At 36.1% G+C, this 16,642-nt stretch overlaps 1 protein-coding gene across 2 annotated transcripts in view; it reads right to left on the minus strand.

Moving 5' to 3' along the window:
• Window positions 1–16,642, minus strand: part of LRBA (LPS responsive beige-like anchor protein) — a 1,331,662-nt gene that overhangs the window by 754,544 nt on the left and 560,476 nt on the right. For both annotated transcript variants that reach the window (XM_053703733.1, XM_053703731.1), the window contains exon 27: window positions 2,597–2,763. In XM_053703733.1, coding sequence (XP_053559708.1) covers window positions 2,597–2,763 — 167 coding nt within the window. The remainder of the gene's footprint in view (window positions 1–2,596; window positions 2,764–16,642) is intronic.

Consider the following 16,642-nt stretch of genomic DNA (forward strand, 5'->3'; position numbering starts at 1 on the left):
TGAAAAATCTTTTCCCTATAACAAAGCCCTCTCAATACATGTGGGACAGAAAGGGATTGGTGGATTCACATTTGCATCCAAACACATGGAGCAAGTAACATTTTGCACGGCTTCTATGTCCATACTGAAACACAATAAGCTGACAATGTAATAAAAAAAAACAAAAAAACACAACACTAAAATGTTACTGTCCCTTAAAAATATAAAATGCAACTTTTTTAGTATATGAGGAAAAGGTGTTACAAAAAAAAATTTGATCACCTAAACCGTTACTGTGTCTTTAAATTTTAAAAAAGCAACTATTTTTCTGCAGCAAGAAAAAAACGTACCCAGTTAGTTAAAGAAAATTTAAACCCCCTTACACCTCAGCAACTCTGCTGAGGTGCCTACCTGCCAACCGGGGTCACTACTATGTTCTTAGCGATCCAGATGATAAGGACTCCAATAACACTAAAACCGCTTGCTCTATATAGTCAAAAACCATGCGGTTGTAGTGCGACACTGTTCCAACGTCCCGCACACCAGACAAGGCTGAATACTGCGCAGCTTACAGGAAGCGCTTGAAAACGTGGGCGCTACTAAAAAACACACAACCCGACCGGCTTCACGGATAAAATAAACCGTTAGGGAAATTAACCGTAATGAAAAATCAACTTAGCTCCCAGCCCCAGTGCCTGTACGTATGCTGTCCCAAAACTTTCTATACACAGAGAGCATGATGTCCCAACATAAAAAAGCCCCATGACTGAGCCTTATATGTTTTAAGTATATAATTAAAGTGCCCACTTTCCTCTGAGTTTTGTGTTCCTCCCAGAATAAAAACGTCGGCACTTACTTTATTGCTGTCCGACAGCAGGACAGTCCAGCAGGTTTAAGAGGTCCTCTTCCCTCCCATAGCCCTGTGGAAAATGATAAAGCCTGAGTAAGATTGCTTAGGCCATCAGGATAAGGGCAGCATAAATGTATGGGAGGCGCAGTGAGAATTATGTCCCACAAGTTCCCATTGCTTTAAAGCCAAGCCACCAAAAGCTCTACTGAAGAGACTGATATGGACTATGGCTACACCCTAGAACAAAGCAGCACAATCTTGCACTACTTAAAAAATAATAAACTCTTGATTGAAGAATCTTTTCTAACACCTAACTTTACCTCTTCCTAGCACTAACGTAGGCAAAGAGAATGACTGGAGTGGGAGGGAAGGGAGGAGCTATTTAACAGCTCTGCTGTGGTGCTCTTTGCCTCCTCCTGCTGACCAGGAGGTGAATATCCCATAAGTAATGAAGATGATCATATATAGACACATACACACACATATATATATATATATATATACAGGTATACCCCGCTCATACAGCGGGTTAGGGACCGGAGCCCCGCTGTAAAGTGAAAACCGCCTTAAAGTGAAACAAGGCAGTTTTAGCCTTCTTTTCACTTGCCAGTGTGTTTAAAGACTTGAAAACATGTTTGAACTAACAAATATTAAGGGTGCAATAGTGCTATGTTTAGTTTAACACTAGCACAGCACAGTATTAAATAAATACTGTACCTATAAAATAGTGACAATTACTATAGTACAATTTGCCAGACGATAGCACTAAGACACAGATTGCACTGTAATGTGTTAAACAGAGTGAACTGTGCATAACAAAATGGTGCCAGTCACTTTTCTCGCAATCTCACGATGATTACAGCACTGTTTCAAAATTCTTGGAGGTTGAACTTCAGCTCCACAAAGCGCTGTATTAGCAAAGCGCTGTAAAGTGAAGCGCTGTAAAGTGAGGTATACCTGTATATATATATATATATATATATATATATATATATATATATATATATATATATATATATACATACACACACATACACAAATTTATTTATTATGTGGGGGACTTTTATAAAAAAAAAAAAAAAAAAAAAAAGGACACATACAGTTTATATAGTAACATATATATATATATATATATATATATATATATATATATATATATATATATATATATATATATATATATATATATATATATATATCATATTGCAGAAGAAAGCGCACTCCAAAGGACTTGTATGAGAATTCACCTTTATTCTGTGAACGTTTTCGAGCTTAACAAGCTCGTCCTCAGACAGACAAAATCTGAGATTTTGTCTGTCTGAGGACGAGCTTGTTAAGCTCGAAAACGTTCACAGAATAAAGGTGAATTATCATACAAGTCCTTTGGAGTGCGCTTTCTTCTGCAATATTGGATACTACTTTTGCTGCACCCAAGGCTTAACTACAGAGGTTTGGAGTGCACTTTGTCTATCATTATATATATATATAAAAAACAGTATTTATAATTTTATTTTGTCAGATTTTTTATTTACCTCTGCAAATTGTGCTTTTTCAACTCCTTCTATAGCTTAATGTGCATACTGCAAATTGGTCTAATCGCTCAACATACTACACAGTGATTTCTCAGAAAAAACAGTCACAGTGAGTGAGCAAGGTTTTCACCATCTTTATGCATATATGTTTTAAGACCAACCAAATCATATTCACTATAAATATTGCAATTATCAGTGTGATAAGTATAAAAATGCTTATCTGTAACTCTCTTACCTTACTGCAGAACTTCCCCAAGCTCCATGCTTGTCTGTAAGAATGTTGATAATTTTTTGTATTAGTTGTGTTGCAGTCACGTGATCTCTGTACTTTGCTGCCCTTATTAAATGGTCACACATCTTCTCTTCTTCCCGTTTGTCAGCTGAATACTGTGCACATAGGGACTAAAAGAAACATGAGGAGTTAATTAAGCATATTAATATTCCAGATGTACATAGGTTTTGTAAAATGACATTCAATTTTAATTTAATTACTAAAAATGTGTTCCAGTGAAAAGAACTGAAATGAAGCCCCATTTTGTATTTGGTTTATTAACCAGGTTGTAGAAGAAATCAGTTTTCCGAATATAAAAAAAAAAAAGGAAAAGCTGAAATATAGGTGATACTATGAAGAGATTTTCTTGAAAATTAAAGGGACATAATACTTATATGCTAAATCACTTGAAACTGATGCAGTATAACTAAAAAGCTGACTGGAAAATATCACCAGAGAATTTCTATGTAAAAAAGGGAGATATTTTACCTCACAATTTCCTCAGCTCACCAGAGTAAGTTCTGTGTAAAAAGTTACTCAGCTGCAGCCCAGCTGCAGGTAAAAAAAAGAAAAAAAAAAGAAATTAACAGCAGCCAATCAGCATCAACATTGCTGAGGTCAAACTCTTTTACTGTGATCTCATGAGATTTGACTTAACTCATGAGATTTCATAGTAAACTTCCTTAAACTGAATAAGGAAATAACATGTGTGCACAAGGCTCACTCCCTTGCCTGTCCTGGGACAGACATACTGATTTGCTGCCTAAAGTCCTTTGCAATGGGGTTTGATATGAGGGACATTTTGAGGTAAAATATCTTTCTTGTTTACATAGAGATGTTAAGGTGATATTTTCTACTCCGCTTTTTACAACTATGCTGCAACACTTTCAAGTGTTTTAACATTTTGGTATCATGACCCTTTAAGTATTTAAAGAGACAGTAAAGTCAAAATTAAATTTCAAACAACATTACTTTTATTGTCTTGGTATCCTTTCTTGATGTCAGCTGTAGTTTGAAATCTGTGACAAGCCCAATAAAAGCTCGTTCAGATCAACCGCTGTCAGAAAAGGCTGCTGTAGTGCAAAAGTTGCAGTGCTGACAGCGGAGGATCGTTCCAAATAGCATGAGCAGCACCAATACTATATAATTGTACTATATGTAGATGAGGCTAGATTGCAATGCATTTTTTGAATGAATATAAGTTTATTTATTTACACTAATAAAAGCTATAGCTGTTTAAAAAGTGTATTTAAGTATGCACCGTGCACCAGCATTTTAAACACAACCCTTGCTCAGAGAGACTAAGGTGCTTGTACCATCTGGTAATGACTGTTTGTTACTGACTTGATACAAGCCCCATTGGCACTGAGCAGCTGCAGTATTTAAAATGCTGGTTCGCTTAGAATATCTAGTAATGCTTCAAGTGCACGTGCAGAGAAAAATGTTAACACTAAAATGGTGGTAACTTTTGCTAAAAGCATTTTTGCCAATACACGTATATAGCAAATATGTTTCTATTCAAAGATGTAATTCATCTATGTGCAATTAAATTTTGACTAGAATGTCCCTTTAATTTTGATTTTATTTTCCCTTTAAACCCACATTTTTTCTTTCATGATTTAGAAAGAGAATGCAATTCTAAACATCTTTCTAATTTACTTCTATTACCTAATTTGTTTTATTCTCTTGATATTCTTTGCTGAAAAGCATATCTAGATATGCTCCGTAGCTACTGATTGGTTGCTGCACATAGAAGCCTCGTGTGATTGGCTCACCATGTGCATTGCTTTTTCTTCAACTAAGGATATCTAAAAAATGAAGCAAAATAAATAATAGAAGCAGATTGTAATGTTGTTTAAATTTGTATTCTCTATCTGAATCATGAAAGAAAGATTTTGGGTTTAGTGGCCCTTTAAGGAATTGGCTATTTCCATGTGTCTTACCCAATTTTGTGTTGACTAATAGATAAATGACAAAGGTTTACAAGCATCGCTGTCTTGTGTTAGCACTCATGCAATTTCATTAAAGGGACATTCTAGTCAAAATTAAACTGTCATTATTCAGATAGGGCATGCAATTTTAAACAACTTTCCAATTAACTTTTATCATCAAATTTGCTTTTTTCTCTTAGTATTCTTTGTTTAAGCTAAACATATGTATGCTCATATGCTAATTTCTAAGCCTTTAAGGCTGCCTCTTAGCTCAGTGCATTTTGACAATTTTTTTACAGCTACACAGCTCTAGTTCATTTGTGCCATATGCATAACATTGTGCTCACTCCATTATAGTTAATGAGTCAGCACTGATTGGCTAAAATTCAAGTCTGTTAAAAGAACTAAAATAAGGGGGCAGTCTGATGAGGCTTAGATACAAGGTAATCACAAAGGTAAAAAGTATATTAATATAACAATGTTGGTTATGCAAAACTGGGGAATGGGTAATAAAGGGATGATTTTTTTAAACAATAACAATTCTGGAGTAGACTGTCCCTTTAAACAGTGCATGGTGATGTCACACACAGGGCCCAAAGATCTCAAACTCTCCACTCTGGTGCAGAGGCGTAACTAGAAACCACAGGGCCCAGGTGCAAGAATCTAAGAAGCCACCCCCCCCCCCAAAAAAAGGTGAATTTGATACATATCTTTTTTCTTTTCTTTTTTTTTGACATTTAACACAGAAAAAAAATGTAAATCAGATTACACGTCTGCAAAAGGAGGTATCCTGTGCCCACAGTCTGTGAGATGGTCTGACCCACTATTACTGCATATAGTGACACTGTTTAACCCACCAGTACTATATATAGTCAGTGAGATGGCTGGCCTGACCCTACCCGCTCCAGTACTTTATAAAGTGACCACAGTAGTCTGTAACATGGTCCAGCCCCCCTGTACTGTATATAGTGGTACTGTATAGTGACACTGTTTACCCCCCCCCCCCCCCCCCATGCTGTAGTAACAAGGTCTGTAAATTTGCTGGTTCCACAAACATACACACACATGCATAAATACAAACACAGTCACATACATACATACACACACACACACATATACATGCATAAATACACAGTCACATACATACACACACACAAATACACACACACATATACATGCATAAATACACACAGTCACACACATACATACAGAGTCACATACATACACACACAGTCACATACATACACACACAGTCACATACATACACACACAGTCACATACACATTCCCCCCAACTGTCCCGATTTTCGCGGGACAGTCTCGATTTTAGGGGTCTGTCCCCCTGTCCCGGGTTGCTAGCCATTTGTCCCGATTTGACCCAGGCATTCAATTTATTTTTAATTTTTATTTAAATTCTATTGGGCCCATACTCAGAAGCAGCTGGCTTTGCTCTCACAGGGTTAGATACCTGTTAGATTCCCTGTGGAATAGAAATGGTGTGTGGGTTAAGCAGGAGTAAGGAGGCTATATACACTCTGACCACGGGTAATGATGACCTCTAACCCCTGGTGATAATACTAGCATGCCTTCAGTTTTATACAAAGAGCAGTGCTAATACCAGGGTAACGAACAGTTGCAGCCGCAGACTGCCAGCTAATGTGCTTGCATACCCCAGGACCCCATACAATGAATTACAGATACCCATATATGATGTAGTGTGTGTGTCTATCTGTATCCATAACTGTGTGTGTGTATCTGTATGTCTAAGTTTATGCTATGTAGTGTTTATGCTATGTAGTGTGTGTCTGCATGTATAAATGTAAGCTATGTAGTATGTGTATGTGTATCTGCATGTATAAGTGTGTATCTGCATGTATAAGTGTATGCTATGTAGTGTGTGTGTGTCTGCATGTATAAGTGTATACTATGTAGTGTATGTGTATCTGCATGTATAAGTGTATGCTATGTAATGTGTGTGTATCTGCATGTATAAGTGTATACTATGTAGTGTGTGTGTGCATGTGTAAGTGTATGCTATGTAGTGTGTGTGTATCTGCATGTGTAAGTGTATGCTATGTAGTGTGTGTGTATCTGCATGTATAAGTGTATGCTATGTAGTGTGTGTGTGCATGTGTAAGTGTATGCTATGTAGTGTGTGTGTATCTGCATGTGTAAGTGTATGCTATGTAGTGTGTGTGTGCATGTGTAAGTGTATGCTATGTAGTGTGTGTGTGCATGTGTAAGTGTATGCTATGTAGTGTGTGTGTATCTGCATGTGTAAGTGTATGCTATGTAGTGTGTGTGTATCTGCATGTGTAAGTGTATGCTATGTAGTGTGTGTGTATCTGCATGTATAAGTGTATGCTATGTAGTGTGTGTGTATCTGCATGTATAAGTGTATGCTATGTAGTGTGTGTGTGCATGTGTAAGTGTATGCTATGTAGTGTGTGTGTATCTGCATGTGTAAGTGTATGCTATGTAGTGTGTGTGTATCTGCATGTGTAAGTGTATGCTATGTAGTGTGTGTGTATCTGCATGTGTAAGTGTATGCTATGTAGTGTGTGTGTATCTGCATGTGTAAGTGTATGCTATGTAGTGTGTGTGTGTGTGTGTATCTGTATGTATAAGTGTATGCTATGTTGTGTGCTACTGTGCATTTTTGCTGACTTTAAAGGCCAGAATCTAGAATATTAATGGGGAATGCAGAGAGCAGTTTTAAAGAATCTATTATTAAATGTCCAATTAAGATTAATATTTAGCAATGTCTTTGCAAAGGCTAATTAAATACATAGCTCACATAGCCATATCAGTGGTTTGAGCTTGTGTTTGATTTGGTGCCTAAGTATATTAAAATATATGACTTTATTTAGAATTTTATTTATATTACTTTGGTCTTATGATTTTTTTAAGCCCTGCCCACCACATTTCATTTTTTTTTGGCGAGGGGGGATGTCCCTCTTTTGAATTTTGAAATGTTGGGAGGTATGCATGCATACACACACACACAGTCACATACATACACACACAGTCAGTCACATACATACACACACTGTGACATACATACACACACACACTGTCAGTCACATACATACATACACACACCGTGACATACATACACACACACTGTCAGTCACATACATACATACACACACACACAGTCAGTCACATACATACACACACACACACTGTCAGTCACATACATACATACACACACCGTGACATACATACACACACACTGTCAGTCACATACATACATACACACACACACAGTCAGTCACATACATACATACACACACACACAAACAGCAACCCCTGTAGTCAGAGACACTAGTGAAGCATCACATCACACTCACATGATATCAGTGCAGGTCAACACTTTTATTTTTTTTGTTGTTTTTTGAAGCTGGGCCCCCACCCTCTGCACCCCCTGTAGTTCCACCCCTGCTCTGGTGAGCTTGTTGGCACTGTGGGGTTATTGGGGAGGAAAAAAAAATATGCAAAATGTTAGCTTAAATGGTGTTTATTTCGCTATGCATGTTTCTGGATGCAAAATTGAGACATATATAACAAAATAATGTTGAAAAACGTGCTAGCATTCCAAATATTGTGGTATTTTTTTAATCATCGGTTTTACAGTAGGGAAGTGTACTCTATGCATTTAAAAAAAAAAAAAAAACCTAAGCAGTGAAGTCCACACGATCACCTGGAAAGGGACAAACAGTGAAGGCAGGATGTTACTACTCACACACTATGACCCCAAGAACCTTATATATACATACATACACACTTCAAGAGTACATATCTTTTTAAATAATTCACTTTATTTATGTAAATATGATATTATGTACATATACACACAAACACACACTCACACAAACAGAAACATTTGCTTCTTTCTCATTGACTTTCCTCTTTTCTTTCCAGTGCAATTGCATTTTAAATAATTCACTTTCTTATGTAAATATATACATATATTTCAGCATTTATAAATATTTATACACATTTTCTCTCCCCCTTCTTTTCGCTCTTCTTTAAAATAAATCAAGTCTATTATGTTAAACTGGGTTATAATAAAGTTATATGAAATTATGTCTCTACCAAAGGGCATTACACATTACAAGACGTTCGTTAAAACATCTCTTCATCCCTCTAATCTCTGTTTCATCTACTTATTTTTGTAAAATTTATAGTTGTATATATTTGTGTGTATATATATATATATATATATATATATATATATATATATATATATATATATATGTTTAGGAGTCCCTTTTTCAATGCCCTTATACAGGTCTATTCATCCATTATTTAAAAGGGGAGTCTGCCCTTTCAGATGAGGGTGGGACAATGCCCCTCTAGACTACAGTTGCACCTCTGTAAAAAGAAAAAAAGCACAGGCAATATTTAATCCCCTGTTTAAAGGGACAGTGTACTGTACAATTTTCCCCTTTCATGTGATCCCAACAATCTATTGTATGTGTTTGAGCATATTTAATGGTTTACAAATGGGTCCTTTACATTTATTTTGTAACCCGAAACAGTTGTTTTTTTCTGTTGTATCCCCACATACAGGTATACCCTGCTCATACAGCGGGTTAGGGACCTAAACCCCGCTGTAAAGTGAAAACCGCCTTAAAGTGAAACAAGGCAATTTTAGCTTTCTTTTCACTTGCCAGTGTGTTTAAAAACTTGAAAACATGTTTTAACTAACATTTATTAGGAGCGCAATAGTGCTACTTTTAGTTTAACACTAGCACAGCAAAGTATTCAATTAGTATTCAATAAATACTGTACCTGTAAAATAGTGACAATTACTGTAGTAAAATTTGCCAGACTACAATACTGAGACACAGATTGCACTGTAATGCTGTAAAGAGTGAACTGCGCATAACAAAATAGTGCCAGTCACTTTTCTTGCAATATCACAATGAGAACAACACTGTTTCAAAATCATTGGAGGTTGAACTTCTGCTCCACAAAGCGCTGTATTAGTGAAGCGCTGTAAAGTGAGGTATACCTGTATACTGAAAATGTCAGCACTCAAGTATTGGGTATAAAGTATACTAAAATGTTAATATGCAATAGAACTTGGCTGTAAACAATGTAATGTATCAAAAAAATAGACTTTAGGGGGTGTAAAAAAAAATAATATATATATATAAATATATAAAATCAGGAACAAGGAGAAAGAAACTACTATCGGACAACAGGTATTGCAGTTGAATTCAAATGGAACGTTTATTCAATCACATTCATGGGTAAGTCACAGATTGAAACCCCTGACATGTTTCGCGCAGGCGTAAACATTTGGGGAGGCAGTGTGTTTAGCCATGGTTTCCCTTTTGCTATGCTAGGTTGTTGTTATTATCATTTACAGTTTTTGAAAATCAATGTCTAGAATCCTAAAACTTCTCCACAAGAAGGTCTCTCCATTATTATTCCTGTAAACAGATCAAGAAATCTGGAGCAGTAGATATTTTGTGAAAGCCCATTTATAATTTATGAAACCCCAAGAATACTGTACTTAACCATTGATACCATATCCATAACCTTAAAGGTTAAGTCTCTGGATACCCGAGACTTCCAACAAACATTAACACAATGCTTTCGCCATTACTCAAGGGGACCAAAATACAGCCCATGATTAAATTAATTGACTGAAATGACTGAATTTCTAATTAAATGACTGAATTTGGCATTCCTCTCAAAAACACTAAATATTGATCTTAATTTAAATAGTAGTAAAGTAATATTTTTTTGATAAACTAGTCTATGGAAGGAACCAAATTAATTTAATCATTACTTCAAAAATACTACCTAGAGAGAATATTTTTAAATTATGGATTAAAACAAACCTCCCACTATTAAACAGTTAAAATATGATATGATACATCAGTAATAATAGAGAGATATAGTTTTTATCCAAATGCAGATAGGAAAATGGTGCATTTTAATGGAAAGCTTTTTTAAATACCCTGGAACCCACCCAACAACAGAATATACTTGGACATGATTGAACTATTTTGCAACAAGTTAGATTAGGAGGTATAAAAGGGACTGCTTTGCTGGATTAAGCTCGTTACATCCTTAAAGGGACAGTCAAGTAAAAAAAAAAAAACTTTCATGATTTAAATAGGATATATAATTTTAAACAATTTTCCAATTTACTTTAATCACCAATTTTGCTTTGTTCTCTTGGTATTCTTAGTTGAAAGCTAAACCTAGGAGGTTCATATGCTAATTTCTTAGACCTTGAAGGCCACCTCTAATCTAAAAGCATTTTGACAGTTTTTCACTAATAGAGGGCGTTAATTCATGTGTTTCATATAGAGAACATTGATCTCACGCATGTGAAGCTTCTAGGAGCACTGATTGGCTAAAATGCAAGTCTGTCAAAAGAACTGAAATAAGGGGGCAGTTTGCAGAGGCTTAGATACAAGGTAATTACAGAAGTAAAACGTGTATTATTATAACTGTGTTGGTTGTGCAAAACTAGGGAATGGGTAATAAAGGGATTATCTTTCTTTTTAAACAACAAATATTCTGGTGTTGACTGTCCCTTTAAGAAATTCTAGAATTCTTTCTTGGTGATATATTGTAATATGTTCTGTAACTGTTTTTATAATTATGTATATCTGAATTATATGAGAATTGTAATTTAATTTTCTTTAACCTAAAACTATAGAGTGGAATAAAAAGAGAAAAACTAATTTATGTCATGCATACCAAATCACTATTTAAACTCATTTTGTGCATGAACAGGTTAACTTAAACTTATTTATTTTAATTATTAAGCCAACAACGTGCATGTTGGTGTACAATTGGCTTTAAAGACTGCTCATTGGCTGACAAGCAGAACTCCCACCACTTTATTGGTGGATAATCCTCACAAGCACAAATAAAAAATTATCAGAACAGGATTATACATTAAAAATAAATTAAAATGATGTAAGTATTTTGAAGAGTAAAATTAAAGATTATAAATTTGTATGTCGCAAAAATAAAGACTTGATTTATAAACATTAAAAGAATCCTTGACCACTGGTATGGGACTCCAAATTGTGAAGTCTATTATAACATATGTAAGCTCACTAGTATCTTAAAATGACTCATACTTCAATAATCCATCACAGTCTCCCTTGAAAATGATTGGTTGTTTCCTTACACCATGTATGACCTGGTTTGGTTCCTAAGGCTAACTTCCATAGCCAGACATTTGATCCCTAGTCCTGTTTGAAATGTTGGGATAATATTTAGTTCTATTGCTTCTTATATCCTTCTGCCATGTGTTTAAGTAGGCCTTAAAGGGACACTGCAGTGAAAAAAATCACATGCATAAATTTATTAAAGCATGTACCTTTTTTGCCATGCAACTGTAAGTAGGCATGTGGATTTGGCAGCTTTGTTAGCTTCCGAATGCAGAAGGCGGCCTCCTTCAGACATTTTTGGAACCGGATTTATTGTGGTGAACGTGCTAAGATCTGTGCAAATCCATATATTAGTGTGTGGCACTCTCACAATAAGAAATCCAGCCCCAAAAAGGCCACGTTCTTCCCCATTCGTCAGCTAAAGAAGAGGTCAAATGCACATGCCTAACTCAGAGTATTTAACTACAACAAAGGGGGTTAATCAAATAGATAAAGTCCAAATTTAATGCAAGCACTTCAGCTCCCAAGCTGAAGACAGCCATTGATTGGCGAGCTTGTGCAACTGCCGCTGCCAAATGGCTCAACAACCATTTCCTGCTTGGAATCTGTAGTTCACTGCTGCTCCTGACTCATACTTTATATCTGTTTTTAACTCATTTGCCGGGTTATACACAGAATACAATATTGAGTAGAGCAAAAATGACATGCTCTAAGATATTAAAGCAGGCAATATTTGCACTACAGTGTCTCTTTAAGCATCCTTCTTAATAGATTCACCTGGATGCCCTAATTAGAATTATTCTAAACAACTTTTGCAGGACTGACTTACTTTGATCATCCTTTTAAGATAGAAACAAATCTGTTTATATATAACAAAATGTACTTCATCCATAGAAATGAGTGTTGGTATTTATCTCAAAATTATTAACGTAATAATTTGCCTGAACCGGAAACAGTCCTCTACCTCTTCCTTGCTCCAACTCCCACTTTTCTGCTAAAAATGTACTAGAGAAAGTACAGACGTACCTCGTTTTATTGAGCTTTGCAGATATTGCGTTTTTATAAACTTTCAGGTTTGTGGCAACCCTGCGTCAAGCAAGTCTATCAGCGTCCTTTTTTAGACATGAAACCGAACCCGCAATATCTGCAAGCTATGCCTGTATATTTGGAATGAATAGGGAACTTTAACGGGTACCTAGATATTTGGGAGCCCTGGTACAGGTGGGAAGATTCTCCCATTGAAGTGTCCGAGATAACAACAAATTTCATTCCCTTCTAATAACCACCCAGCCCCAATTTTTCTTTACTCCACTCCAAATTATGGGTGTGATTTTCATTACAACTATTTTATCACTACTCTATTACCTTTTCAATCTGTGCAATTCTAGCTTTCTTGACATGTGTCCCTAAGACTCGTACTATGCCTCTTTCCTGTTTTATTGGCTAAGATATTTCAACTTGGGGGTGGTGAGACAGCTGCACTGATTTGTCTTTTATTCTAAACTTATATCATTATTTGTGGTCCTTGTTCTAAATCCATATTATACACTAGAAATAGTGTCAAAAACTTTCCCAAATTGCACAACACCAAAAGTGAATGCAAAAAAGACTGAAAAATCTGAAAACATCGTATGACAAAAGAAAAGTGCATTTTCAAATATATATATATATATATAGAAGCTCTGTGAGAAAAAAACATCATTTATGTAAGAACTTACCTGATAAATTCATTTCTTTCATATTGGCAAGAGTCCATGAGCTAGTGACGTATGGGATATAAATCCTACCAGGAGGGGCAAAGATTCCCAAACCTCAAAATGCCTATAAATACACCCCTCACCACAACCACAATTCAGTTTAACAAATAGCCAAGTAGTGGGGTAATAAAGAAAGGAGTAAAAAGCATCAACAAAGGAATTTGGAAATAATTGTGCTTTATACAAAAAATCATAACCACCATAAAAAGGGTGGGTCTTATGGACTCTTGCCAATATGAAAGAAATTAATCAGGTAAGTTCTTGCATAAATTATGTTTTCTTTCATGTAATTCGCAAGAGTTCATGAACTAGTGGCGTATGGGATAGTAATACTCAATATGTGGAACTCCACAGAAGAGTCACTAGAGAGGGAGGGATAAAATAATTACAGCCATTTTCCGCTGAATTTTTTTTATCCACAAACCAAAATATAAGTTTATTTTCATAATGAAAAGAAAAAACTTAAACATCAGCAGAGGAATCAAACTGAAACAGCTGCCTGAAAAACCTTTCTACCAAAGCCTGCTTCAGAAGAAGCAAATACATCAAAACGGTAGAATTTAGTAAATGTATGCAAAGAGGACCAAGTTGTTGCTTTGTAAATCTGATTAACTGAAGCATCATTCTTAAAAGCCCACAAAGTGGAGACTGATCTAGTAGAATGAGCTGTAATTCTCTGAGGCGGGGCCTGACCCGACTCCAAATAAGCCTGATGAATCAAAAGCAGCTTTAACCAAGATGCCAACCAAAAAGTTGATGCAGCTGAAACATCAGCCATAGAAATGGCAGGCCTGAGAAGATAGCCAGAATATAAATAAGCTTTCCTTAGATAAGATTAAAATTTCCTATCTAAAGGGTCTTTAAAAGAAGTACTATCTTTCATAGGAATAGTAGTACGTTTAGCAAGAGTAGAAATAGCCCCATCAACTTTGGGGATCTTTTCCCAAAACTCCAATCTAACTGCTGGCAAAGGATAAGACTTTTTAAACCTTGAAGAAGGAATAAAAGAAGTACCAGGCCTATTCCATTCCTTAGAAATCATATCAAAAAGAGCATCAGGAACTGGAAAAACCTCTAGAGTAACTACAGGAGGTTTATAAACTGAATTTAAACGTTTACTAGTTTTAATATCAAGAGGACTAGTTTCCTCAATATCCAATGTAATCAACACATCTTAACTAGGAACGAATATACTCCATTTTAAATAAATAAGTGGATTTGTCAGTGTCAATATATGAGGAAGGAGCTTCTGAATCAGATAGATCCTCATCAGAGGAGGAAAATTCAGTATGCTGTCGGTCATTTGAAATTTTATCAACTTTATGAGAAGTTTTAAAATACCTTTTATGTTTAATAGAAGGCGGGATGGCAGACAAAGTCCTCTGAATCGCATCAGCAATAAAATCTTATATTCACAGGTATATCATGTACATTAGATGTTGAAGGAACAACAGGCATTGTACTATTACTGATGGACACATTCTCTGCATGTAAAAGCTTATCATGACAACTATTACATACCACAGCTGGATATATAATCTCCACAAATTTACAACAAATGCACTTAGCTTTGGTAGAACTATTATCACGCAGCAGGGTTCCAACAGTGGTTTCTGAGACAGGATCAGATTGAGACATCAAGAGACACCCATCCACATATAGCAGATAGCCAAACCAGTACTGAAACAGTTATCAGTAGAGGTAATGGAATATGAGAGTATATCGTCGATCTGAATAAAGGAGGTAGGAGATGAATCTCTACGACCGATAACAGAGAACCTATGAATTAGGTCTCCAGCGAGGAAAACCATTGCATTCAATAGGTGATACTCCAGTCACATCCCTCTGACATTCACTGTATTCTGAAAGGAATCAGGCTTCAAAATGCTGAGAAGCGCATATCAAAGTAAAAATTTTAGCACAAACTTACTTCACCACCTCCATAGGAGGCAAAATTTGTAAAACTGAATTGTGGGTGTGGCGAGGGGTGTATTTATAGGCATTTTGAGGTTTGGGAAACTTTGCCCCTCCTGGTAGGAGTGTACATCCCATACGTCACTAGCTCATGGACTCTTGCCAATTACATGAAAAATACAAGAAAATTACAAGAAAAAACAATTACAAATGTTATTGTTATCAACCAGTTAGAACAAGTAGCATCGAAAAATAATCAACTCACATGCAATCTGAGCTAGATAAGATAAGATAATTCAAATGTAAATATATTATATGTAATGCATTAAAAACAAAATGTATGCTTACCTGATAAATTTATTTCTCTTGTGGTGTATCCAGTCCACGGATCATCCATTACTTGTGGGATATTCTCCTTCCCAACAGGAAGCTGCAAGAGGATCACCCACAGCAGAGCTGTCTATATAGCTCCTCCCCTAACTGCCACCTCCAGTCATTCGACAGAAGACAAGCAAGAGAAAGGAGAAACCATAGGGTGCAGTGGTGACTGTAGTTTAAAAATAAAACACACCTGCCTTAAAATTACAGGGCGGGCCGTGGACTGGATACACCACAAGAGAAATAAATTTATCAGGTAAGCATAAATTTTGTTTTCTCTTGTAAGGTGTATCCAGTCCACGGATCATCCATTACTTGTGGGATACCAATACCAAAGCTATAGGACACGGATGAAGAGAGGGACAAGGCAGGTGCTTAAACGGAAGGTACCACTGCCTGCAAAACCTCTCCCCTAAAAATAGCCTCCGAAGAAGCAAAAGTATCAAATTTATAGAATTTTGAAAAAGTATGAAGCGAAGACCAAGTCGCCGCCTTACAAATCTGTTCAACAGAAGCCTCATTCTTAAAAGCCCATGTGGAAGCTACCGCTCTAGTAGAATGAGCTGTAATCCTTTCAGGAGGCTGCTGGCCAGCAGTCTCATAAGCTAAGCGTATTATACTCCTTAGCCAAAAAGAAAGAGAAGTTGCAGAAGCCTTTTGGCCTCTCCTCTGTCCAGAGTAGACAACAAACAATGCAGATGTTTGACAAAAATCTTTAGTAGCTTGTAAATAAAACTTTAAACCACGTCAAGATTGTGTAAAAGACGTTCCTTCTTTGAAGAAGGATTAGGACACAGTGACGGTACAACAATCTCCTGATTGAGATTTTTATTAGATACCACCTTAGGTAGAAAACCAGGTTTGGTACGTAACACTACCT

This window comes from Bombina bombina, chromosome 2 (genome assembly GCF_027579735.1).
Source record: "Bombina bombina isolate aBomBom1 chromosome 2, aBomBom1.pri, whole genome shotgun sequence".
Lineage (NCBI taxonomy): Eukaryota > Metazoa > Chordata > Amphibia > Anura > Bombinatoridae > Bombina > Bombina bombina.